Genomic DNA, 26112 nt, shown 5'->3' with positions numbered 1-26112 from the left:
TAAGTAACAAATTTTTTATGAGAAAACTTCCAAAGAACTTGAGATATATTTTTGAATCTAAGCGTATCATGAAAACATGGGAAATATATTGTGGTAGAATTTCACGATCGAGGGTTGATTCATGGTGATTTGAATTTAAAATCGGCTTTCCCATCGAGGAAAAGCCGATTTTAAATTCAAATCACCACACCATGGGATATATTATTTATTTTTTTCTTATATTTTTCAATTTAAACATTATTCGCAATAATATTGGATATAAATTATAAATTAGTCATCCGTATTTTTTATTATAAATAATACTCTAATTTGGTAAAACTGCAGCAATTATTTTGTTAAGTTGGCAGCGCTTCATCACCTGTCAGCTGTCCTCGATCGATGTTGTGGCAAAAAGGACAGTCGGATGTAAATAATTTTTGTTTTGTGTTCTGCAAGTTAGAACTTTTTTACAAAAAGCAAAACAGAGATGTTTAGTCTTTAGCCGTGATAACAGCGCTTCGCGATACCAAGCCGGAATTTGCCAACGCTTTACATTTATTAGACAATGTGCGCATAAACTTCTATTTCTCGATTCTCGAGTCCTGGAACCAACAGTTCGCAAGAGACCTTTCGCACCTGCAAGATGGATGAGACCACGAAGCTCGTGTTCCTTTCCCTGCTGATGCTGGTGGGCAGCTATTTGTCCGGCTCCATACCTCTCACCATGTCACTCTCGCAGGTGAATTTTCTTCCCGGCAGAAACTACATAAATATGTACAATTGTCTTATTTTAAATATTATTTTTAGGAGAGTCTTCAAATGGTGTCTGTTCTTGGGGCCGGTCTTCTGGTCGGAACGGCTCTTTCCGTTATTATCCCGGAAGGTGTCAGGTCTCTACTAAGTGTCCCTCACGGTACAGATAATTTGAGAAAATAGAGAGCTTATTAATTTAAATCCTCAAAAATTCTAGCCCACGAGGGTAATCACGAAGGCTCGGGAGGAGTTGTAAATCTTAACGAGCACTCTGACGAAGGAGCCGATGTCCATTCCCTAATAGGTGTTTCTCTGGTGCTTGGATTTGTTTTCATGTTACTAGTAGATCAACTCTCAGCCAAAAGAGGTGCTCTTAATTAAATTCGTCCTTTACTTTTTATTAAATTTTTTTATTTGTCCTCCTTCAGGTGATTCGGAAAACAAAACCGAAAAGAGCATGACAGCAACTGTTGGTTTGGTTGTCCACGCAGCAGGTATAGAAATTGATTTAAATATAATTTCGGGCTACTAAAATTTTAACTCTCTTCGTAGCTGATGGTATTGCTCTGGGAGCTGCAGCAACGACGGCGCACACAGACGTTGAAATGATTGTGTTCATAGCAATAATGCTGCACAAGGTATATAATTGGAGGATATGAGCTATGATTAGTTTATTAATTGTTTTCCCATCAGGCACCGGCTGCCTTTGGACTTGTTACATTCCTAATGCATGAGGGTTTGGAGAGAAACAGAATCAGAAAGCATCTTATAATTTTCTCAGTGTCTGCGCCACTCCTGGCTGTTGTGACTTACTTTGGCCTAGGACAGGTTCGTAAACTCCTCGATTTTGACGAGGACATTTTTTCTTGTCTCATCAACATTGAATATATGCTGAATTACTACGGATTGATATAGAGTTTGAAATTGTTACTTCAGTTAATTGGCATACAAATAAATAAGGGTCAATCCTTTCAGATAAAGAAAGAGCTGGTGGGTTTTGGTAAAAGAATACCCTATAATATGAATTTCCTCATTTTCGGCTCAAATTTGAAGTTTTTATTTATTTATCGTTTGCAGGACAGCAAAGAAACTCTGTCTTCTGTGAATGCCACTGGTCTGGCGATGCTGTTCAGTGCGGGGACCTTCCTCTATGTGGCCACAGTGCACGTCCTGCCCGAGCTGACTCAGCGATCTCACTCGCACGCTTATCAGCCCGTCAGCCCTGAGAATGGTGCCGCGGCAAGCCATGGCAAAACCTTAAGACTTCGAGAACTCTTCTTCCTTGTTGTCGGCACATTGTTGCCATTGATGTTAGCTGTGGGCCATCACCACTAGTCTGACTGTTCTTGACCCAAAACATACTTGGTGCAATTATTTTTGCTGACTCAGCCATTTTCTATCAACAACTCATATTTTTATTGCCAGAGGACGGGTTTAAAATTGCTAAGTGGACAGACTTGATACTAAGATTTTAACTATAAACATGGCAATGAACGTGTCATGCTCGAAATTCCTCTAATTTTAAGCAGTTGATCACTGGAGCAGCTTGAGAAGATGTTTCAGATATTTGTTATTTCTTTATATTGATGGATTTTTTCTTTTTAATAAAAGAAAAATGCCAAAACTTCAATATAGTTTTATTGATTTATTGATTTTCACTCAGATCATTACAGAAATAATATTTTGCATTATTCACTTAATATTTTAATATTAGGTTAAATGAATTTGAAAAACTTAACATTAATAGGTTTTATTACTTTTTACTTTATAATCAGCTTAGTTGCAAATATAATTATTTGTAAATATGCTATATTATATTATCTGATATTATAAGTTTCCTCTGTGCATAAGTTTATTAAGCATAACTTATTGAGGTACACCGGCTATTGGATCATCACACATTATATTGACTGAATGCGCTTGGCCTTAAAACTGATAATAATTTTTTTGTCATTAACTGCAGCTTACAAATATATTTTAAATACATTAACAGTAGATAAATTCTCATTAAGTTAACAATAATTTGCATCTTTGAGGTAACTGAAATAATATTGCATAAGTCATTATACATGAGTCTTGTGAACCTTAGTGATAAACTATTAAGTTAATCAACAGTAATCAATTATAAACTCTATCTAGAAATGAAAAGTTAAAATAAACAGGTGAATGTGTTACACATTTGGCAAAAAGAAAGGAAAAATTAAAAGTGCAAGTTCAGCTACGAACCTGCTGCATCGAACGGAAGGTTAAAAAAACAACACCCGACCTCGATACTGAGCTGACGCGTGAGCAAAAATATCAGGTGGGGAAATGTAGGAAGTGCCGCGCTTCCTAACTACTCTGCTCCATCATCATCTTCCTCGTCGTCTATCCCTTCGTCATCTTCATCATTGGATACCTCGTTATCAGCATCAGAGTGGTCAGAAATCTCCATCTCAGACTCAGCCGAGTCTGTCTGCTGAGTGGCGTTGACAATTTTGGTTGAGTCGTCAGAATCATAGACGAGCTCGTTGCTCTCTCCGAAGGTGGGAACGGTGGGGACCCTGTGCATCTGCTTGAACCTCTTTCTGTGCTCCTCCTCCCTCTCAAACTCACTGAGCCTTTTGCGGTTACTGTAGTCTCTGATGTGCTTTGGCACTGCGCGAAGGCTACGCTTGCTTTTTTCCTTTAAGACCTGGCGGTACTTGTGCAACTTGCGCCGCTTATTGGTGCCCAATGGCAAGTCCAGCTAGAACAGCAATACATCCATCAAAACGGATGAGAGGTAAGAATAATATTTTTTTAATATGAATTATTTCAGCATATTTTAATTCATTTAAAAAATTTACTATGATTATTTACTCTTCTTGGGGTCAATACAAAAAAAAATTAATTTGATAAAAGAAGAAGAAATGGCTTAAAACTAATATCAGATGTCTGCTTAAACGCCTGACCCAACATCAAAAGAGACTAGGCCGCCCCGGTAAAAAAATATATAGGGGGCAAAGAAAATTTTATCAATCTGGTATTAGAAGTAAATGCTAACCTCTTCGTGCTCTTCATCTGAGGCAACGTCAGAGAATCGGCGCCAAAGGTCGTAGTTGGAATGAAGTTCATCGTACTGAGCTGACACCTCTGGCAATTCCAGTGTGTCCAGCCAATAGGGATGTTGAATGTCATAGCTTACATTGACAAGTCTGAAATCATAAAATTTGATTTTTTTCCAGATTAGTTTTAAAAGTAAAAAATGAATTAAAAAATTTAGATATAACTTTTAACAATAAAAAATTTAATGGAGGTCAAGAAATGAGCAAATTTCATTAAATAAATCTTTTTTAAATCATCAATTTTCTTTCAATAATCCAGCCACTCTGAAAGGGGATCTCAATTTCGCAGATAATCTCTTTTATTTATTGATAAAAGTACATGATATATGACAATTTTATTTATTTAACCGCTGCTAAAATTATTTTCGATATACACCATTTACATAAAGTTTTCTAGTGCCATTTCTTTGATTTTTAAATCATTTTTGAGATCTATAACTTTACAGAGAAAAGTTTTGTTGCAAATACAGCGCTATTTCAACAGTTCCTATTGCGAGTTAATTGAGGATAACTATTCTAAGGTTGTTGCCAAACATTTATTTGGAAGGTGGTGTCACAAGCACACTACACTTCCAGAAATAACCCTTTCGGCGACAATAAAGACGTGGGGTGATGTGCGGATGGCGTCACAAAATGTTTTGACGCGCGCGTTTTGCGGCCGAACGGAGCCGACCATAAGATTTGGTCGGTCTAACACAGACAAGCACGTCTCTTGCAAACATGCCAAAATAATACGTCGCGCAATCCCTCCGTGTGTTTGCATGAGTCTCCTTCCTCCCATTGAGAGCGTCTCAGCAAGAAAAAGACCATTTTTTGGTAAGGCACGGTCAAATATGAGAAAAAATGCAAACAAAAATCTTCCTAACTACGCCGGATATGGAATAAAAAAAATCAAGCCCAGCTTTCGCGCGGTTTGATAATTCGCGATGCCCACCCGACTCTCACTTTCATTGCGCTCTCACGAAAGCGGCGAGCTGGAAGCCTGGCCGGTTGCATAACGAGCTTAGCAGGCGCAAGTTTAAGGATGAAAGTGAAATTTCTCCCGCGTGAGCCAGTTAACTTGAACTGGTGCATGTTCGGCACACTTTTGGTCGGTCTGGCACACTTTCCATTGTGATATACTTTTAATTGGAGCGCGCGCCACATAACCATTTGTTGTGCTGTGCAGGTAAAGGCGGGCGGCATTTTTTTTAGACGGTGAAATATCAGCCTGGAAATTGAATTTCAAGCGGCAAGGTCATGAATAAATTTTTACTATTTAAGTATTAAAACATAAAAAGTTTAATTTTCCAATGCAGAAGAATGTAACCTACTTTTGTTTTTGCTTTTATATAGATTTTTTTTTTTTTTTTTTAGAAAAGTTTTAATTTTGAGGTCCCATATCAATCACGCGTTTATTAAAGCACCCGTTCGCGTTATCAACGCACACATTTTTTGCAGTCCAACTTCCTCCATTTCCGCAGCAGACAGCTCATTTCGCAAATTCTTGAGACCATTAATTTTGCTCCCTTGAACGACTGCTTGGGGCGGCAGAGAATAATTCGCCCGTCATCATCAGTCTGTGTAGCTACAAGGAAGAGGTGCCTTGGTTAATAGGAAACGAGAGCGAGAGCAAAACCGGCTGATAATACCAAGCGCGATCAAACGAGATCTTTCAGCGGCACCAGTTGCGCCGCCGGTTCGGGCTGTTTGTTTGAGGAATGCTTCGCTGCTTCCTCTCTCAGGCTCTATGAAATAATAAATAATCCAACCCAACCAGAAACTGGAGGGACGCGCAGATGAGAAATTCATAATATAGTTTCAACACTTGCAACACTCTCACGCTCTCCCAGATCTAAATTCAAAATTCATCCGACTAATGGACTTCTCTAGCTGGGCAAATTTGTTCCGCCCTTCCGAGAAAAGCTGCCAAAACTGCTTCAACAGTCGAGCATTCAGAAGCCGAATAAACTTGCACCCCTTTTTATTCAGCCGACAAATGTGAACTCGTAAAAACGCATTTTTCACGTCAATGGACAGGCGAAACACAATGGGCTGAATGCTGCGGCTAGTTTTTGCAGTTTCACGCTGTGTGCCAGCAGAGAATGATTGTTATTATACTTTCATCTCGCCATGCATGCAAGGGAGGAAAAGAGGGATAGATTCGCGAATTTGATGCACAAAGAGCTGCCAAAAATATTTTTGCGCAAAAAATGGAATACAGAAAAAAGTGGGTCAAAGTTGAGTGGACTCAAAACTAGAATTATTTAAAAAAAAATTCTGCACGGTGTCGTTCTGCATGAACAAGCCAGGGCATGGATATGTCAAAGCCGAAAAGTTTGTTAATTCCTATAATGGCCCCTCAGAGAATATAATATTCTTTGTGCTATATATTAAAAAAAAAAACAAAAAAAAATTGAAATTGTTATGAAAAGTTATTATATTTGAGACACGAAATATTTTGTTACGTTTATTTAGATTCATATAATACATTCAATCATTTTGTGTGGTAAAGACTTCAGAAAATTTCCATCGCAAGAAAAAAAAATGAGAAATCTTTTGGAGTTAATTAAATAAACTAAAATGGTCCGCGACAAAAAGTGGGGTAATTTTCTAAAGAGTGACTCGCAGCAGCACGAGAATAAAATTTAACAGCCTTTCTTCTCAGTTCGCCATTGTTGAGCAAAAAGCCGCTTCTTGACTTTGCGAAGCAGATCAAGTCTCTGCCAGTGTAAGTAAAAACAATCCAGAAATTAGAGCATTCACATCACGAGAGCACTGGACCGGGCAAAATGCACGCCTCGTCTCGAGTCTAAACAAGCCACCCTCTTGAGAAGCAACCCTTTTTCCGTGAAGCATCGCGCAAAAGCACGTCGCTTTCCGCACGAGCTTTTCCAACTTTCCCGCACGCCGCCCCCGCTCGGGGCCGAACGAATAAAATAGGGAATCGTGCTGAGCGGGGTGTATAACTCGGAGGGGAAGCGAGCGTGGTCGCCATGGCTGCGCGGAGGGGTGGCCGCTCGCTGGCCCGCTCGCTCGCTCCCCGTCCCGAACTGAGAGAGAGAGGCTTTCACCGAGTGAGTAAGCGGCGGGCAGCTGAGCTCGCGAACAAGTTCAAAGACGCCGGGACCAAGGGGCGATATTTGATCGCCCCAATTCGCCAATATTATGACACGCTGATCGCCCAGCAGCATGGGTGAGTTGTGATTTCGCTCCCTGCGGGTCGGTTGCAGCCCTTGGAGGTCAATCCGGGCGCCGATTGGGGAGTCGATGCTGGTCTATGCAAATCGGCGGCCTTAATGAGCTCTGCATGCTGATTACGCTCGTCACGACCGGCCGGTTTGCGAATTCTGCTCGCGCTGCCTGATTCCAAATTAGTGTCGCGCCACTTTCCGCCGTTTTTGCAAATTTCAGCAAAGTAGCGCCCGGGCTAATTATTTGTGCAGAATGCAAAGCGAAAGTTTGCATAAAAAGTTTTCTTTGTCAAGGGCGTTTATTTGCGTTTTTGCAGGTCAAATTTATTTTTGATTTTTCGGGGTAATAAAGCAATGAAATTTAGCTCAAGCACGGAGAAGGGGCTTTACAATGATATAAAACCCAAATTATATAATTCAAGAAAGGAAGAAAAAGGAGTTTTTTTTCAAATAATAATAGTAAAATTTATGATGGAAATTATTTCAGCATTAATCTAACGTGTTTAAATAGTTGCCTAAAAGAAAACTGATAAAAACAATATTAATAATTGTACACATCAATAATTGATTGTTTTAAATGGGATTTTTTTTTACTTTTAGGTAATTTGTATTGTGTACATAAACCAGCTCACAGTTGAAAAGTACGATCGATTATGGTAGAAGTCATTGACTCAATGAACTGTTTATGCGACCTGCAACAGCAAACATATTTAGAGACGATAATTGAACTGAAAAATTTGTATTTACAATAACGCGTTCTCCTTCAGTAGGAGAAATTAGTGCTAATTTCATGATTAGCGACACTTGTGCAAAATCGAGCGTGAAATCTGGTGCTAATTGTTTGGTGCGCATTAAACTCAATCACCGCTCCGTAAACGAAACCGTTCCATTTGCACGAGAGTGGAGCCGGAAAAGAAATTAAGCTGGTGTTGAATGGGTGTCGCGGTGATGAGAGCTTTTTTGCAATGAAATTTCGCCGCTCTTTGCATTCATAATTAATCGGCAAGCCCTTTGAACTCTAACTCAAAGAAACGTTCTGTGGAAAGGGATCGGCGGGTTGTATTTTGCTCCTATTGGAATATAAATTTTTAATCAAATATGAAATGCGTTTTGGACTAAAGGGAAAAAATCTGACACTGAAAAGTACACGAATTAAAATTTCCGCTTGATGAGATAAGGGGGATTAAATGTGCCACAAGGAGAGAAATATGTGCACGCCCAATTAATTTAGACGTTTCTGGCTCGCAGTTGAAACTGGCTTGGCTGATCTTTTTGATCGAGTCCAAACGAGACCGCTTGGCTCCGCTATTTTATTTAATAAGCATCGCGCTTAAAATAGAATTTCTCTCTCTGCCTTGTAAGCGTTTTATCAAATTAAAAGTTGAACGAAGCCGCACAAAAAAAAACTGGCACAAGTAGTGCTCACGCTGGCAGATAATGGAGGAAAAAACATCGCATTTACAGCCAACAATTATGTACCCAAGTCTTTCAAAGTGCGCTTACGTGCATGCACATATTTAAATGCTCTCGGTTTACTCTCGGAGAGCGCGGCGATCCAGGAATAGAGCATAATTTGTTGCTTGATGCATTTAGTAAAGTGAAGAGTGAATAGGATGTTGATGGAATTTGTGCAAACAGAGGCATATTTTTATACTTCTTCAATATACCCGCAGTATGACCTGATTCTGTCCATACAAAGTTATTCAACTCCTAGTTTGCAAAAAAGAAAAGAGAAATGAAACTTTCTGCTTCACTCTTCTTATAATTTTTAAATGAAAATCTAAGAAAGAAGTTTGCATTCATTCATTAGTCATTACTTAACCAGATTAAAGAGAATTATCCACTATAAAAAACACACTTCTAATATTCTGACAGATTCAATACAAATATTTATTTAATCATATTCATATATTCAGAATTTTTTTATGTATGATTCAAAATAATATCAGTACAAAAAGTAATTTGATTAAATGGAAGCGAAATTAAATTTAATAAAGCAAGAATTTTCAACTCCGCTGATAAATTTTATGAGTTTAGTTGAAATTTCAAAGATTTTTCCTGGACGTCAAGACAATTTTCCATGCTCCAGTTGGCTCTTCGAAACAAAACCGTGACCCTTTTGAACTCATTCAAAATGCATTTGCGACCTCAATCCCTCTTTCACTGATGTTTGCGTCATTTCACGTCCAAGACATGGCGGGTCTGCTAGATTTAGCAATCAAGACTTGAGACGCACTATGAAGCTTTTTGCGCGGAAAAAAGGTCTCGTCCGTTGCCGTCGGTATCATTCGAGACGGCAACGCTTAGAAATAGACTCATCAACGTTTTTGCATATATATTATTTTCGAAGTGGTATCGTCGCGCGCGCTGAAACGCACGTGGTTGCTCAAGGAGCCAAATTATTCGGTGGCGCGGAAAATTTTCATCACTTCTTTCCAGGGGAAATTTCTCTCATTTTCCTGCTCTGTATTTTGGTTTTCCAAAGGCAAAAGTAATAATGGCATTTATTAACGAGCGGACGAGAGCGCGTGTTTTCCTGACCGGCTAGCAGACATGCACAACAACAAAAGCACAAAGGAGCCGTGATTGATGACGTGGAAAAGTCCATTATGTTCGATTTTTGCTGCAGGATCAATATTGTTTGGATGCTCATCAACTGTAATTAAAAGTCTGCACCGTCAATATTTTCGTTTTTTAACAATCAATAACTGCAGCACTATCAGAACTACTATGAAAATGTAGCACAACAAAAAACGTTACTGAGAAAAATTAATTGAACAGAACATCAAATGAGTCAGAATTGAATTATATAATTGTCGAAGCAGGATGTAAATCACATCACTAAATTTTTAAATATATAAAAATTAGGTTCAATTCCTGTGCCATTTGGAAATTTTTATGTCAGGTAATAAAAATTATCATGACAATTCAAAATTTAATATGGTAGAAGATTTTTCTTACGGAATTTTCCATTATTAAAGGAAAAATTGTAGCTGCGTTATAGGTGATAAAATATAAAAAATATTTTGCGAATTTTGTATTATATTGAATAATTCTGTAACCAACTCAATAACCGAACGCTTTTGTGCCGCAGTTGTGCTGTAGGTGATTTCCAAGAAAATTGAATTTTCAACTTTCTCTCCTGTTGGCTGGTGATAAACAAAAGTTTGCATCTCAACAAGTTTGTCCCTGCGTTGCGAATTAATAACGCAAGAACAACCTTGGTGGGAATAAATTATTTCATAATCCAGGCAGCGCCATTTTCTCCAGCAGCAGTGACGCGAGAGAATTTAGCGTCCGCAAAGTTGGTTGGTTAGCCATGCAGATGTGTGGATTCAGTTGCAAAAGGTGCGATATAGAATTTCACTAGCACCCATTGCTAGCAATCGTTGGCACGGTGGGTGGTTTAACGAGAGTCTTACATTCGCAGAGATAAGCGACCGCGATCATCATAAATTTCAACACCGCTTTTATACAGCGGCACGTTTTTACTCCGCAGGTAAAAAAGAAAGATCATAAGAAGTGGGAAATCACGAAGAAAACGCTGCGAGCGTGTTGGTCTGGCGGATGGGAGAGCGGACATGAGGAAGCCCCAGGCGGGGAAGGGCGCATCGCAAATAGGCCGGGGCGAGAAGGGATTACATCGATTTTGAATTATTATATCGCCGATACAGGAATAGAGAAGTTCGAACGGCAACAACTGGCTGTTTGACAGTGCGGTTTCCCGCGGGTAATAACATATCGTGTGGTTTTGTTCGCTGTTACCGCCGCGTGTCGTTTGCAGCCTAATTGAAACGGAGTCCGTTAACAGCCGAAGCTAATTAATGCAGGGATGCAGGGTGTGCAAAATGTCACACGGGGAATTTTAATTATTCACTGTATGATGATTTACCGCACACAATGAACTGCCAATGGAAGGTTTATTTCAGAAATTTTAGGTTTGATACAATTTTGAACAGCATCAATCACGAATAAATACGCTGCCACGCCCAGTGCTGAGATATTTCAAGAAATCAATCGCGCCCGCGCCAATTGCTTGATCAATCACTCTGCCCACATCCATTTCCAATGGTCCGTGAATGAAAAATCAAAATTCGATGAAAGCGAACGCCAACACTTAAGGCGAGACGGCCAACCAACATTGAATTTATTTAGATTATTTCAAGCAATATTTTTGTGCAGACTGCAGATTTGAAAAAGTTTTTTGAACTTTTCAAAATATCTTGAATCTTATAAAGTTTATAAGAAAAATAAAGTTATTGATTTTTGGCGATACCAAAATTATTGTTGGCATTGCTGGGAAATGCTAAAATTGCTTTCTGGCGGTAAAGACATCTTAATTTTATAAAAAAATGGTAAAAGTAATTATTCAACTTAAACTTTCCTGAACGTAGCATACAAGCCCTTCAGCTTCTACTTATATTTTGTTGTACAGTGCGATAGAAACGTTATGAGAAGAAAAAATATGGCACAAAACCTCTACAATCCGCCTTCAATGCACAAAAGAGACAAGGCGCTTTTCCAGAAGCCAGGCGGTGCACATTTTCTTATGTTTTCCGCAGTGCAGCACGTGCAGATTTGCTTTTTACGGTGTCTTATCTAACGCTTACGACTTTTCTTTCTTTCTTTGCAGCCGGCCCAAGAGCAGGTGGCGCGCTCGGGTACTTGCGGGGCGTCACCTTCTGCCTGCTGTGGTACCTCAGCATCTTGGCTGGATTTTATTTGCTCTACTGCCCATTATTGCCGCTACTGGTTTTATCTCCGCGACACTACAGAGCTTTTACCGAAATCATTTTCGGTGCTTGGGAAACCTACCCAACGGTGAGTACCCAATAAATCACGCCGGACGCAGATAAAGAGACCAACAAAAAATGCGCGAATAAATAACCCCTTTCCACGTCGAGCCATGCAACCTGCCCGACCTGTGTGTTGCGCGGGATGCGGGGATTTGAAATCGACAGGATGACCATAAATAATAATGGACGTGTCCGTCGAAAACGATCCGATTTAAGATAAAAAAAAAAATACGTGACTTCACTGCTCTGCAAATTTATTTCTTGCGAAAATCAGTCTAATGCTTTAAAATAAGATTTTAATATTTTTAAACATAAAAAGCAAGATTTCATGTATAAAAATTTAATTTGTTTAAATTATGCGTTTTTTAAAGTTTTTAACGGAGCATTAAAACAAATTTTAAGTTAAGATTCTACCAGAATAAATATACATTTCTACAAATATAAAATAATTTTTAAGAGAAACTTCAATTTTTTCATGTATTCTTTTTTAAGGATTTATATGATTGCTTATGATTATTCACATAAATCGAGCAATAGCACAGACAATAAACCCAAAAGTACCACAAAGTATAATAATTAATTCTAAATTTAAAAGATGCGGTCGGATCTCCCATTAAGAATTTTATTGCCTCTCATTTATTATATTGAATTGGTCTCGACGAGAATTCCCTTTGCCCTCGATAGAAAATAAGGATCTCTCGTCAGCTTATTGGACGGCGAGCGGCTAAAGAAGGAATGCTCTTGGGTCCTCGCTTCGTATATACTTGATTGTCGCATGTGACAATTCACAATGGAGCCAATTAGGGGTCGCAGAACTCATTCATTATTTGCCCACCCGCTTCGGCCAGCAAATCGCCTTTTCACAGAACACTTGTTAGTCGCAAGCTTGATTTATTTTTGGATAATGATTCTGTTTATTGAAACTGGTTCCGCTGTTAACAACCACCAAATTTAATTAAATATATAAATTTACAGATACCTAATTGTCGGATTATTTTCATAATTTGCCCAAAATTAATTAAATTAGTCCTTTGCTAAGTGTTCTCCATATTTATTCATTTCAGGCTCTGATGGAAATTATGATGGGCACCAGGATAGTGGTCGTAGGCGACAAAGTAGACCCCGAGGACCGGGCCCTAATTGTGATGAACCACCGGACCCGGTTGGACTGGAACTACCTGTGGGCAGCCATGTTTCACGGCTCCAGTCCGCCATCCCACCGACTCAAATTCGTGCTAAAAAGTGCTGTGCGGCATTTTCCAGGGCCAGGTGAGCGTCACTTTTTGTGTTCAGAGGCTCTTTGCTCATTTGCAATATGCACATCAAAGCATCCTCATTACGAGTTCAAAGGCGTGAGACTGATATTTTTCTTGCTAGGCATCGATTGAGTCTTTCCTTGAAATGGTATCATGCATATCAACATGAATCTAATATTAGCAAAATTCCAAAGCAACTTTTCTTGATATTGAGAAAGGCATTTTATTAAATAATGATCTCTAAGGCCACGTAGTAATAAAAATGCCAATGGATGAAATCAATCGAATGACTAAAGACAATAAATCGACTAAATGTCCCCTAATAGATCAAATAAGTGACTTCTCCCATCTGCTCAACATAAAATATTTATGACGGCAATTAAGCGTGATAAACTACAAACAGCCTTTTGGCGTCGCTTGAACTCGACCAAATAGAATTCGTTTAACGAGCCAATCGATTTCTCATCTCTGCTCATTTATATAATATGCTTTATTAACACGCGAGTGAGTGATCACTGCACTTTGATGAGATATTATTATTATTCTTTCTCTCTTTTCCAGGCTGGGTCATGCAAATGACTTGCTTCCTTTACATCCACCGTTCGTGGGAAATGGATCAGAAGTTAATGAACAAAGTGCTGGACTACTTTAAAGACATTGGCCACACATGCCAGGTTCGGCGCTTATTTAAATTTTATGTTAATTAATTTTATAGGATTTCTAAAACGCCATGAATTTTTATGAACATTAATGTTTGATGGAATAAACTTTGAAGATAATTTTTAATTTAAATAATATTTTTTTATCTCTTTCCAGCTTTTGATTTTCCCCGAGGGCACCGATTTGACTCGCCAAAGCAAAGCGAGTAGCGACAGGTATGCAGACAAGCACAACCTCCCAAAATATGAGAAGGTTCTTCATCCAAAGACCACGGGTTTCGCATTTCTCGGCCAGCGATTGCGAGGCGGTGCGTTTGGAATTCCGCTGTGAAAACTTGCCGGGAATTTGATTGAGAATTTTCATTTGCAGATGGCCAGTTGGATGCCGTCTACGACTTGACGATCGCATATCCGAAAACGGTGCCCCAAACCGAGAAGGACATGTTGAAGGGCATTTTCCCAGAAGAGGTTCATTTTAAAATTAAAAGGTAGCAAAATAAATTGGGCCGAAAAATAATGGGGAAAATCATCACATGAAGTTTAAGCTGACTTTTAAAAATGAAATCAGACGAAAAAATATTGGAATTTTCACATACCTTGGGGCTTTGTCCAATTCTGTGGGCACCATTAAATCCCCCAGACGAATGTAAATGTCACTGGAAAAATTAAGCAGAATAATTTAATACAGAATTAAATAAACTTGAAAGAAAAAGCAAAATTTTAATTTTAGGGCAATATCTAATATAAAAAGCATGACATAAAAATTTTCATTCCACAAAAAAAAATATTCAATCAATCTCACCTCTGATTTATATTCATTTTGCAGACACCCGATCGACTCGCTACCTCTCGACGAAGTTGGCTACAGACAATGGCTGTGCCAGGTGTGGAAAGACAAGGAGGAGAGCCTCAAAGAGTTCCACAAAACGCAAAGTTTTCCGCAGGTGAGTTTCAACGACGTTAAACGACTGGAGAAAAGCTGCGGACGGTCCGAGCTTCGAGCCAATTCCCTCCTGCACTGCGGTTTTGGTGCATCACTGGAACGATTTCCATCTCAATGTCAAATGTCGGGCATTCTAGTTTTCATTCACCTGAGCATGAGGCTCATTCCAACCGCGACATTTTAACTATGACCGTCCGCAGCTGTCACTTCCAGTCAATCGGTCCTGTTTGTTTTGGTTTTCGCCTTCCACCTTGCTTGTTCCTGCTCATTCTTCTTTCGCGACCCCCTCTTCCCCCTCCCACGCCAATTCCATCTTTTCCCGCCGCCGCTCTGTGTCTGTCTGGTCTGCTTTCTGGCTAATCTGGCTGCTTGGCCTGCTTGTCTCCCATGTTCCCAAGAACAAAAATTGATTACTTGAATAAAAACAAATAATGTTTAAAAATTATCTTGCAATTTCATGATCATAATTTCGTTTAATTTCTTATGCTAGTTATCACTAATTCTCTAGTAAAAAATTAATTAAATAAATGCTCATGTCTCGTGAAAAAAAAGATTAAAAAAATTTCTTCTCAAATACCATCAAATTGTAAGATTTAAGTTTGTGAATCTCGATTTTGTAAAAAAACTAAAAAAAGCCTATATTTTAATACTCGTGCGTCTTCATTTCATCATTCGTTAGTGTTGCCATTTCTTTAATATTTTTTATTTTATTTTTATCATTCCACATATTAACTTCAACAATAAGAGTTTATTTTTTAAGAGGTTTTTTAATTCGTTATAATGTTTTTTGTTCATTCATTAGGATTGCCCGCGAATCCATGACAGGCCGGCGGGAGCAAAGACTGTGAATTCTTTGCACTTGTCCTTCTTGGCATGGACGTCGCTCACTCTGTTCTCCGTTTACGCCATCTTCAACTTGTGGTGGTTCCAAATGTGGGTTTTGGCCACCAGCAGCCTTTTCATACTCTGCTCCTTCGTTGGTGACGGATTCCAGCATTTGGAGATCGCCTTGCACTACGCTCGAAAGCACCACGAAAAGAAATGTAATTGATGTTCCCGCAAGTTATTGCGATTTGATTTTTCAAATTCAGCAAAATTTCTAGTCACTCATGTTGTGTTAGCAAGATCTGCGCCACTTTGGATTTTTGATGCTTTTTAATTATTCCTTCGTAAAGGATGTTTTTGTACACCCTGAGGGTTCACGTGGTATTTGTTAAAACATTTTTTGCTGTCTATGACTATAATTTTAGATATTATATTGAAATTCTAAATTGATCCTCACATCAACAAAGCAAAGTGATCAATTTTTTAATAATTATTGAGTTATGTGCATACTTATTTAGCGTGTAGAAGAGCAATAATTATGTTATTATCTAGTTGGACTCTTCATTTTTCAGCATCTGAAAGTTTAATATAAAATTAGTCTTTCCCAATCTAGTACAAAGATCTCAATCAAGTCAAAGGCAAAAAATTAAATAGCGGTAAAACATTATTCCTTTTTCTTAGAAATTTCAAGTTTTGTGTTATCCATGAGTTTGTGATTAGCAAGAAAAGTTATTGCATTGTTTATCCAGTTAGAAACATTCCAATTTGGAATTAAACCCATAAAATTATGAAGGGAAGAAAGGCTAATGTTTTCAGAGAAATATACTTCCCTATTGAGTACCGCTATCATCCAATGATATGTGACTGCAAACGTCAATTCTTATTCATGACCCGGTAAATTAAAATGTCCTCAATTTCCAATGCAAAAACAAACGGTGTTCTCTTTGATGTCATTTTAACATAATATGTAATTTACAGAACTTGCTGCCCTTGAACCAAGTAATTCGTTAAATTTAGAGTAATTAGCTAATAGTTATATGTAGTAAAAAGTTAAAGTTCGATCATTAAAAGATGTTCATGAAAAAGTTTAGGAAAATCCAACGTTTTCCGCAATCTGTGATAAAACCACAGTTGCTGGCCTACGATTACTATATTCTCTTATTGTGAATGTAATAATTATGTCAAAGAAATTTTTAACTTAAATGACTCAACGTGAGATCACCAGCATATTTGCTCTGTGTATTATACTCATTTAAAAAAAAATGGTAATATTTTTCTTCTTATTAATCATTTTTAAATAATATTGTATCAAAAAATTCTAAAATGTGTAATTTTGATATTTTTGGATTACGAAAAGAATATAAATTCGCGAAAGCTTAACTCCTAAAAGGCTAAAAGTTATATATCTGATTTACTTTTTATCTCAAATTAATGCAAAAATGTCATATGATTTTTAATTGTAAAACTGTAATACTTTTGATATAATTGAAAAGATATAATGATGATAATGTGATGAATCAAACTTGAAAAAATAGTGGTACCAATGCTATAAAGTGGGTGCCAATTACTGATGTCTAAACAATACGTTTTTATTTGGAAAGAAGGACCTAAACTTCAGCAAAATCTAATAAAAGTATTGATAGAATATGAAATTTTGCAAACATTTGTTCATCTACAATAGAATGTAAAATAAAAATTTATCAACTTTGAATAAATTTAAAAAAATGAAGCAAAATGAGATTTGAGATTCCAAATTATTTTCATCTACATTATTTCAGTCTGTGTTTAATTATTGAATTAAAAATTTTAATTTTTTTTTTTTTTTTGCAAATCAGCAAAGAAATTTGAAATTATTTCTTCGCAATTTTTTTTCATTACTTACTGTTAATACAGCTAGTAAATAAGCTTTTCCTCCGTGTTTTTTTTTCATAGAGAAAAAACAATACATCCCATAGAAATGACTAAAAATGAAAAGCCGATTGTAGACTAGAATAAAAAACTTTTTATTTCCATGAAGCGATAAAAATTAATTTTAATACAAAATTCTTGTCAACTATCTTTATGTGTTTTTTACGAGTGCGGAATTTTTTTAAGATAAAATTTCCTCTCGCATTAAATATTTTGTTTTAGCTTTTCAAACGGTCAAATGCAGGATATTATCCTATTTTCTGCCTTCATCCTCTTTTTACGTCATGAAAACAGTAATCCCGGAGTAATCAATTTTTTTTTTTTAATCAAAAGTGCAATTTGTGCAAATGTTCCAGTGCAACGAGGCCAGCAAGTTACGTGATCTATCTGCCTGCACTCGGAACGACCCATTTTCCTGTTCAGAACTGCGTCTCGTCGCACTTTTGCAGTGCGCCACACAGAGTTGTTACGAGTTTATTTCCCATCTCGTTCGCCCACACGCATTGCAAGGGCAGAGCACCACGCAGCCAGCCAGGCACGTTTGAAAGTTGGTGCTCGTCTCTTGTGCCGACCAATCAGAGTCGGGCTCGGCTGCTCGCCAGCCAATCAGCGGCCAGACCCGTCGAGAACAGCTGGTAACACCACTGTCGCCAGTTCACATTTTAATTTGCCGGCGACCTTTTTGTTTTTGATTTTCTGCTCGCGGACGAACTACAAGGCGGCTACAGAAGGGGCCTCCGCTTCCCAAGGTAACCCTCCGCTGAAATGTTGAAAAATTTCGACCTTTCGGCAATCTCCGGCCGAGTAAACGCGATTGGAAAAGTGTGCTTTTGGTCCAGGGCGATGCCCTCCCACGCGAGCGAGCGCCTCCAAGCCAGAAGAGAACCGCGGCTTTCCCGGCCGGGCCGATTCTTCTCTGGCTGGTTTCGGGCCTAATTCGACTCGGGACCATCGTCGGCCAAGGTGCCGAACGGTTGGCAAGGGTTTGTTGATGTTGTTTGCGACGATGGTAGGGCGTGGTTTGTCCGCGGAGAGAATATATTGATCATGGGATACAGGCAAATAATTGACCGTCAAGTGAATGTGGACCAGTAGAGAGGACGGAGGACGCACGTGCCTCTGATCTCGCGCTCGGGACACTCGTTGAGACTAATTTACCCGAGTCGTAAAAAAAATATATGTTCCGGTGTGCATAAAACGCGTGATGGCTTTTTTACGGAAAAGCACTCGTAAAAATGTGTAAATCCCAGCAGATGTGAATCTGATGAAATTTTTTCCGCGCCAAGTGTACACATTGCTCAATGCTCTTTTTGCGTCTTCTTCACAAACAGAAAAGTCGATCAATACATAGTCTGACTTTTGTCTGACAGAAATAAAATTCTGCCTGTTGTATGGAACAAGAATGAATTTAATATTTCTCTCCTTTTTATTTTAAAACCTTTTTTCTTTTCGTATTGTGGTTTTGATTTGAGCTCTACCTGGATACATTTACTTGACATTGTATTTTTTATTCATCAATAACCAAAAGCCAAAATTCTCTACTATTTTTAAGTTTTGATATACTTTTTGCCCAAGTGAAATTATAAAAAATAATTAATTAAATTAACCCCTTTGGTTTTATTTTCAGAAAATGAATGGCGACTTTATGTTCCCACCACCTGAAGAGACCGTTAGGCCTGGCGACTATGCCATTGTAACCTGGGACTTAGAGACCACAGACAGACACTTTGACGATCTAGTCTGTCAAATTGGAGCCTTCTGTCTGGGCCACAACCCTTTCAACCAGTACGTTCTGCCAGCCAAATCAATTAACCATGAGGCCGCTGGCAAAATTCATCTTCAGGTGAGACTTATTTTGAGTGTGTGTGTGTGTGTGTGATAAATAATGTTAAATTATTTCCTTAAAGGTGGTGGTGCATGAAGGTCGCCGCGTTCTTATCGACACCGTCTCCCGTCAAATCCTCGACTCTGTGGATGAGCGCCTGGCCTTGCAGCGTTTCATGGCCTGGCTGTACACCACCAAGGGCAACCACACCGGAGTGGTCCTCATCAGCCACTCAACCATCAAACTGGATGTCCCGGTACTCCTGCAGGCTCTCACCAGGCACAAACTGGAGGGCAAATTTTTTGAAATTGTAAATAGTTTGAATTTAAATAATGTGCATTTTGGGTTTTAATTTTTAAATTATTATTTTTATAGGTAATCGGCTTTGGCGACTCTTTTGGACCTTTCTCTATGGAAATGCGGGGACAATTTCCTGTGCTGTCCCTGCAGTCACTTTACACGGCAATCGTTGGACCTCGGACTGAACAACATGATGCTGCCAGCGATGCCGAGGCCGTTTATCGTCTTTTGGAAACTGCATTTGGATCACCCTTGACACTCAACATCCCCCAGGTTCGAAAACGACATTTCATAAGAAAACAATTTTTTTAATTATTCCATTTTGCTGATAAAAAAAAACTTATTTGTAGATTCAACGTTACTGCTACACTCCTCGAGTTATGGCTTACTATGTCGAATGGAAGCGCCGTCTTATTGAAAAGTCCAAGTATATGAAACCCCTTGTCGCCCACATCAACAATTGGAAGGTTGCTGGTGGCATCAAGTGGGACCTGCTAACCATTGGTTACGACTACGCCACCCTTGGCTTTCGCTACCAAACTCTGGGCGAAGAGCGCTTCATTGCCGAACTGCGCTACCAGATGCACTGGAAGAAGCAAAACGACGTCTGCTACTTGACCCACACTTCGGAGATTGATGCTGAGACCATTGTTCAGGGGGTAGTCCAGCACTTCCGGAATGTGAGTGCTGATCGAATGCCGATGCCACAGCCAGTATACCAGTTTCAGGTGGCCAACTAAGGTATGTTCTTAGGTGGAGGAATTAGAGAAACTTGTGAAGCTAATTATAAGCAATTCAGTTTTGGCCCCGTTGTCCTTGTTTTTGAGAGCTATATTTGATATTATCTTAAATTAGTTATACAAAAATTGCTAATTTCTATTGTGATTTTTGTTTGATTTAGGACTTCATGTTAGAAGTTTTGAGGAGAAATCTCTTGTAAATAGTTTTGTTTTCTAGTCCTACAACTGTAATTTGTTTTAAAAATATAGCTCACTTCAACGAGTCATAACCATTGTATAAAGAATCTATCTCCTCAATTCTCTTACAAATTTGTAATTTAATATTCAAAAGATCTGAAACACTGAAGCATATAAACGAACCTTTATCTAGTGTTATGCATTTTCCTCCAGCCTCCATGACAGTATTTTAATGAGTTTAGAATCTACTCCACTGTTGGAATTCTGAATGGCTAAATAAGCAGGAAAGTTTCTAAAAGCCATAAATGATACATGGCAATTTTCATCAAAAAGTGCATTCGATTATATATTTGCGTTCAATTAGGGTTAAAACGTAAAAGTAATCAAATTTTAATTGCGCTAATTTCACATGCATGTGATATTAGCATTACAAAATCTGTGATCTTCAGTTAATATTTAAACCTCACAATGTAGAATAAAATAGTTATGTCAAAAACATCTTTTGCTCCAAGTGAATTTTAACTTTACCACGCGGTGATCACTGAAAAAGAGCAACTTGATATCGGTCTCAATCAGATGTATTGAGAATAATTTAAGCTAGGTATGCCAAGTAAGCATCTGCAAGAAGGACACTTTATTATCGTTCGTCGATTAGAGCAGCGAGTCAATTTTCATTAGACTCATCCCTGTCTCACTCTTTGCCTGTTTGTCTATATTTAATGTTATATCATATTAACAGTAGCGTGAGGGCAAAACAAAATAAAAATAAGCTGCTTCCAATTAATTATTGCAGATTACAGTTTGCAAATGAAATTTATTGTCGATAAACGTTATTTATTAACATAGACAAGAATTAGGTCACATTATTACATGTAAATGTATTTCATGTAACTAATTGCAGCAATGTGCAATTTTGAATTCTATTGGCATCGATTATCCAATTACCTGCCAGAGTTGTTGCACGCTTGTGTTTTTAATGTGCGTTGAATTTAAAACAATTAGAGACGGAACTTTTACAAGGTATAAATGTATTTCTACGCTCGGTTGTTTTAAACATATACACCAGCGCTCGCGAAATGGCTTTTTAAAAGCTTTGGAGCGTTGCCTAGAACGCATTAAGGGCATAATCAAAACAAATTTCAATGTCCTTGTTATAATTTATTGCACAGTACGTAGGCCTAGCAACAAAAACTAGGCGCGTTCATACATAAAAAGAGCAATATTGTGACCATCAACCGATTAAATTTATGAACCATAAAATCAATCATGCCGGAAAATGTATCAATTTGAGCTGATTGAAAAAACAAGTGAAAATAATGTTGAATCTCCCCCACTCTATCTATATTTTTTCACAATTTATTCATCCGATTGATTGAAAATGAGCTATAACATGGGAAATATTTAACTAAACTTAAAATTATCAATTAAAAAAAAAAAAAATGAGCAAGAGTGAAATGTTATGAAATTATGAAAATAACGAAGTAAAATTATATACAAAAAAATGCAAAGAGTACATAAACCATATAACATAATGATAATATTCAATCTTGTTGTGTAGGGAAAGATATCACTGTATCTAATTAATATCGCCAGTATCAGATTAATACACAACCAAGCGATGCAATGTCCTCTTTAATGAGCAATTTTCCTAGATGTGTAACGTAACTTAAAAGAAAATTAATAATATTAATTAATTTTGAAGAATATAATAGTATCTGTGATCCAGAAACGTAAAATTAGTGATCGTTACTCTATTGTTTCCCAAGTTTGTCTGGCAGGAGATGTGTAATTTTTTAAGCAGTGTACGAGCAGAACTAAAATACCTCCATAATTAATTGATCTATCTCATTACTCAATGTATTGCTGTTGATGAAGGATGAGTCAAAAGGAGAAATAATTAAAAATTTTATTTGCTAAATTCTAAAACCGGACAGGATTTGATTATGATTGTATATTTGACATTTTTTCGCCGGAAAATATTATTGACGAATAAAAAATTGCGAAAAATGCTTTTGAATCGGACTCAGGTGTTTGTTTGCTAATCGAGACAATTCCACCTCTCCAGTTCGCAAATAAAGCTAGACCTCCGCTCGCAGTCTCTTGCGTATTTCTTAATCCGTCCGTCGGGCTTGATGTAGACATAGTAAGTATTGAGCACGATGCACTCGCCTGGCTTTGTGGCTTTGAAGATCTCAGCGTCTCTAATCCAGTCGCCGCTACCTGTCCACCTGAACCTGTCGCGCACAACGCCCCCAATCTCGACCTGCGGTAAATCATTGCCCGAATCCCACCGTCCACTACTCCAGTACAAATCGGGCACGGCTGAAAGCAGATTATTAATTTCAATTCCGCTTAACTTAATTCTTCTCACGGCTTGTTAGATTCTCGGCGTATCGCAGCATCTCTTGCCGCAGAAGGGCTGATTCGGTGTGCGAGTCCACGCTGACTAATTCCATGGCGTGTCGCTGACACCACTCTGTTGCTTCCTTCCAGCTCAACTAAATCCACAAGAAACATTAGACAAGCTCATAAATCCCCCGGAAGGCGAAATGGTGTTGCAATGGGAGGCGTTGAATTGCTCCAAATTCGCCAGCAAATCTAATCTCCGCTCAAATGCAAATATTATTTCACCCCTGCATGGAGAAAAAACTTCTCCAATCTTGTTTTTTTCCCTCGAAAAAGTTCCTTCCCGCAATAAAAGTAAACAAAAAGAAAAAGTTCACAGTTACTCTACGAATGAAATTAATTACATTTGCCAGTGGCTGGGGTTGGAATAATTCACAAAGGGTACACGTTGCGTAGATTAAAAAAGTTGGGTCGCGGTTAAAGGCGTAGTATTTTGTGTATGTGTGTCAAAAATTTGCAGACGTTCTGCGTCATAAAATGCCTCTGTACTTAATTTCCGCTTTATTTCACATTCTCCAAAAGTAGTAAAAGGACGGCGAAAAATCTTTATGTGTACCTTAAATTCCAGGCCGCCCTGATTTGCATCGTGGAAGCTGATGTAGTAAAATTTGTCGCCGAGCCGAGTAAGCACATTTTGCTGCTCTGCAGACACACACGTTCATTATTACTCTGGTGGAAAGTAACGTCGGCGACGGCGGCCGGGAAAGTTTTTGCACTTACTCAGAGTGGAGAGATTGGCGTGGCCCGGGCACAACTGCAAAAGACAATTCCGTTTAATCAGTTTCCGGAGAGGAACACGCCACTTTCTTTGTCTGCAGGATTACGCTACTATAGTCTGCAAACGTGTATTTTAGTTACGTACCGCTTCAAGTCTGTCTGGCTCCACTGGATTTGCGACGCCTGAAACAATAGAACAAAGCGCTTTTTAAATAATTAGGTCACCGAAAAAGATGCGGTACGAAGAAGTTACATGGACGACGTAATTGCAGAATATGCCATAAACATTTTTGTTCGTTAGTATTTTTGCACCTATTTTAAAAGTAATTCTATGAATTGTCACGCATGAAAATAATTTGTTGAAAATATGATACATGAATACAATAGGGATCATGGTTGTGTATACAACATGCGTGTCCTCAGAGTTTGACAGGTTGCCTACATTAAGAAATTTCAGGGGTTATAAATTTTTCTGTTAGTGAGTTGTTTCCTGACATGAAATAAAAATTAACAATTTTTTTAAGCACATTCAATTTATAAAGTAATGAAAATTTTATTTTTAAAGTTGTGCTCGATTTTAATGTATTATTGTTAATTACAACTATTTAAAATAAATTTTTACTCCGTTTTATGCGCCTTATATACGTCATTGAAAGCAATTATACACTCATGTAATACATAATTGTTTTCTCAGTAATAAAAATTATGAACAAATAATAAAAACAAATTTGCCACACTCATTATGTTAAGCGTTAGAAAAATATGATTATTTACTAATTGTAAGTGTATCCATGATAAAATTTATTACTTGCGCATGCTAATTTGAATCTGTTTTTCTTTGAGCCCACGGCTCAAGAGGTGCGAGTAAACGCGAAAAAAAACTGACTGATCTTAGCTGAAAGCACTTGGGCTGCAAGATAAATTTTGCTTAATGCAGCGCAATTCATCTTGAAGCACCTTCGTCTCTTTATCGTGAAAGCAAATTATCCACCCACTTTTCTGCAAGTGAATAAAGTGATTTATGGAGCTGCTCGCTTCCCACACTCTCAAGATTAACCACGCGCTAACCCTCTCCAGTGTTTGTACCCGTTGCAGGAACCAACGCACGTTGAGAGGGAAATCGACCGTGCGTGCAGATTTATGTTAAGCTCTGCACCTTCAGTATACACCTGCATGCAGCACCACGAGCTGTCGACACACGCTCGGCCCAAATGCATGCAAATTCACTGCTTTCCTCCCCGCGGTGATAAAATTCTGGAAACGCACAAATCGGCCCGTAGCGATCCAAGGCCAGCATGATTTACGATTACTTTGTTTACCGCCCGCGTCGAGACAAAATCTTTGTTAATGATTTCGCCGCGCAGAAAGCCTGTTTTTGCGCTGGGCTATATCAAAAGTGTTTTCGGCTCGGGGCGTGTTTTGACACATTCCGCGGTGAAATTGATGGATTACACCCAGTGCGGGTCAAGTAAATAGCAAAATGAAACCGACTTACCGCATGCAAAAAAGCAGCAGGCCGCCGCCGCCAGCAGTCGGAAAATCACGTCGCTCATCCTCATTTCGTTCGCTTTTCCTCTTGCAGTTAAAAAAATATATAAAGTGAAACAGTACGGCGAAACAATAAAATAGCTCTAGTTGGTTGCCAAATCTTCTGGATTCTGCAATGCGTGTGTCGAGCTTTTTGGCTGCTCTTCTTTCCTCGTCGGGCGAAGTGAAATTACTTTGTTGAGGTTTCCGGTCCGTCAGTCGGTCAGCGAACGATTGATAAAGAGGCTTATTTATGATCGGGATTTACTACACATTATATGCGCCGCTGGGGCAGAGGTCACGGCCGCCCTGCTGGATCGTCTTTGTTATCTCTCGCGGCGACAAAAAGCTGCGGGTCAGTCGAATTGAGCTCATGGGATTTTGGGGAAATTAGAGAGAGAATGCCGGACGATTTTTTGCTGCGGAGAAGAGAGATATTAAATGGAGGAAATAATAATGAATGGACCGGATAGCGGATGATGATAGAAAAACATTAGGTTTTTTTATTCATATATATAAAATTAAATTAGTTTGACCAGCAAATTTTTATCGCGATGGTTTATGACTCTCTTGGTTTACCCAGAGGAAACTTTTAATCTATAAAAATTACGTAATAGACTTTACGGTTTTCCGCTTCATGGATCAAGATCCAGATGACCGGATTTTCCCCAATTTGTCGATCGAAATTGAATTTGAATTAGATGCGTGCGTGGAATACGAGAAATAAATTATGCCGACCCTATTTCAAAGTCAATCGCTTTCTGAAGACTGACATCACGATATTCTATTCGCCGCAGTCCTAATGCGCAGCAGTGCAGACAAGAATGAAATAATAATTGCTGCAATTTCAGCCAAATGACGCACCGATTAGATCGAATCGGCGCTCATGGCCAACGGAAAATTAATACTCCAAAAATGGACATGCTGCACAATCCCAAATTGGTGTGCGGCGCAGTAAATTATTTGTGTAATCTGGAATACAAGAGAAAAAATAAACTGGCCTTTTGGAGATTTTTGTAATTTTTATTGTATTTTTCACACT

The 26112-nt window shown here is 38.4% G+C and overlaps 5 protein-coding genes across 8 annotated transcripts; 3 read left to right on the top strand and 2 right to left on the bottom strand.

Annotated features, from left to right (window-relative positions):
* Positions 1–354: 354 nt before the first annotated feature.
* Positions 355–2362, top strand: LOC132200095 (zinc transporter ZIP9). The gene is made up of 7 exons (XM_059625294.1): positions 355–718; positions 787–892; positions 950–1099; positions 1161–1226; positions 1285–1370; positions 1426–1560; positions 1810–2362. The coding sequence occupies exons 1-7, from the start codon at positions 623–625 to the stop codon at positions 2065–2067; spliced, it is 897 nt and encodes a 298-aa protein (XP_059481277.1). The 5' UTR covers positions 355–622; the 3' UTR covers positions 2068–2362.
* A 352-nt stretch (positions 2363–2714) lies between these two features.
* Positions 2715–14809, bottom strand: LOC132200096 (uncharacterized). Its single transcript, XM_059625295.1, has 5 exons — positions 14794–14809; positions 14505–14739; positions 14299–14358; positions 3758–3908; positions 2715–3460 (listed from the first exon to the last, which is right to left on the bottom strand). Exons 2-5 carry the CDS (start codon positions 14519–14521, stop codon positions 3068–3070), a joined length of 621 nt encoding a protein of 206 aa, XP_059481278.1. The 5' UTR covers positions 14522–14739; positions 14794–14809; the 3' UTR covers positions 2715–3067.
* LOC132200094 (lysocardiolipin acyltransferase 1-like) lies at positions 3349–17207 on the top strand. Of its 2 annotated transcripts, none has more exons than XM_059625292.1 (8): positions 3349–3496; positions 11625–11812; positions 12852–13056; positions 13605–13717; positions 13860–14010; positions 14073–14190; positions 14529–14646; positions 15448–17207. In XM_059625292.1, the coding sequence occupies exons 1-8, from the start codon at positions 3448–3450 to the stop codon at positions 15694–15696; spliced, it is 1191 nt and encodes a 396-aa protein (XP_059481275.1). In that variant the 5' UTR covers positions 3349–3447; the 3' UTR covers positions 15697–17207. The 2 variants fall into 2 exon arrangements, with proteins under 2 accessions (XP_059481275.1, XP_059481276.1); XM_059625293.1 differs by lacking the exon at positions 3349–3496 and adding an exon at positions 6851–6993 and having other exon boundaries at positions 15448–17206.
* Positions 17208–17971: 764 nt separating this feature from the next.
* Positions 17972–22442, top strand: LOC132201417 (uncharacterized). 2 transcript variants are annotated; one of them, XM_059627574.1, is made up of 5 exons: positions 17972–18127; positions 19006–19221; positions 19286–19513; positions 19579–19776; positions 19854–22442. In XM_059627574.1, the coding sequence occupies exons 2-5, from the start codon at positions 19009–19011 to the stop codon at positions 20241–20243; spliced, it is 1029 nt and encodes a 342-aa protein (XP_059483557.1). In that variant the 5' UTR covers positions 17972–18127; positions 19006–19008; the 3' UTR covers positions 20244–22442. The 2 variants fall into 2 exon arrangements, with proteins under 2 accessions (XP_059483557.1, XP_059483559.1); XM_059627576.1 differs by lacking the exon at positions 17972–18127 and adding an exon at positions 18144–18361.
* LOC132201418 (uncharacterized) lies at positions 21564–25842 on the bottom strand. Of its 2 annotated transcripts, none has more exons than XM_059627577.1 (7): positions 25695–25842; positions 25039–25489; positions 23689–23726; positions 23547–23580; positions 23383–23468; positions 22792–22918; positions 21564–22742 (listed from the first exon to the last, which is right to left on the bottom strand). In XM_059627577.1, exons 2-7 carry the CDS (start codon positions 25100–25102, stop codon positions 22459–22461), a joined length of 633 nt encoding a protein of 210 aa, XP_059483560.1. In that variant the 5' UTR covers positions 25103–25489; positions 25695–25842; the 3' UTR covers positions 21564–22458. The 2 variants fall into 2 exon arrangements, with proteins under 2 accessions (XP_059483560.1, XP_059483561.1); XM_059627578.1 differs by having other exon boundaries at positions 25681–25829.
* Between the last annotated feature and the right edge of the window lie 270 nt (positions 25843–26112).

The sequence above is a fragment of the Neocloeon triangulifer genome, unplaced genomic scaffold, assembly GCF_031216515.1.
Source record: "Neocloeon triangulifer isolate White Clay Creek 2 clone unplaced genomic scaffold, ASM3121651v1 ptg000014l, whole genome shotgun sequence".
In the NCBI taxonomy this organism is placed as follows: domain Eukaryota; kingdom Metazoa; phylum Arthropoda; class Insecta; order Ephemeroptera; family Baetidae; genus Neocloeon; species Neocloeon triangulifer.
The sequence above is the reverse complement of the archived record's forward strand: the minus strand, read 5'-3'. Positions and strand labels throughout refer to the sequence as shown.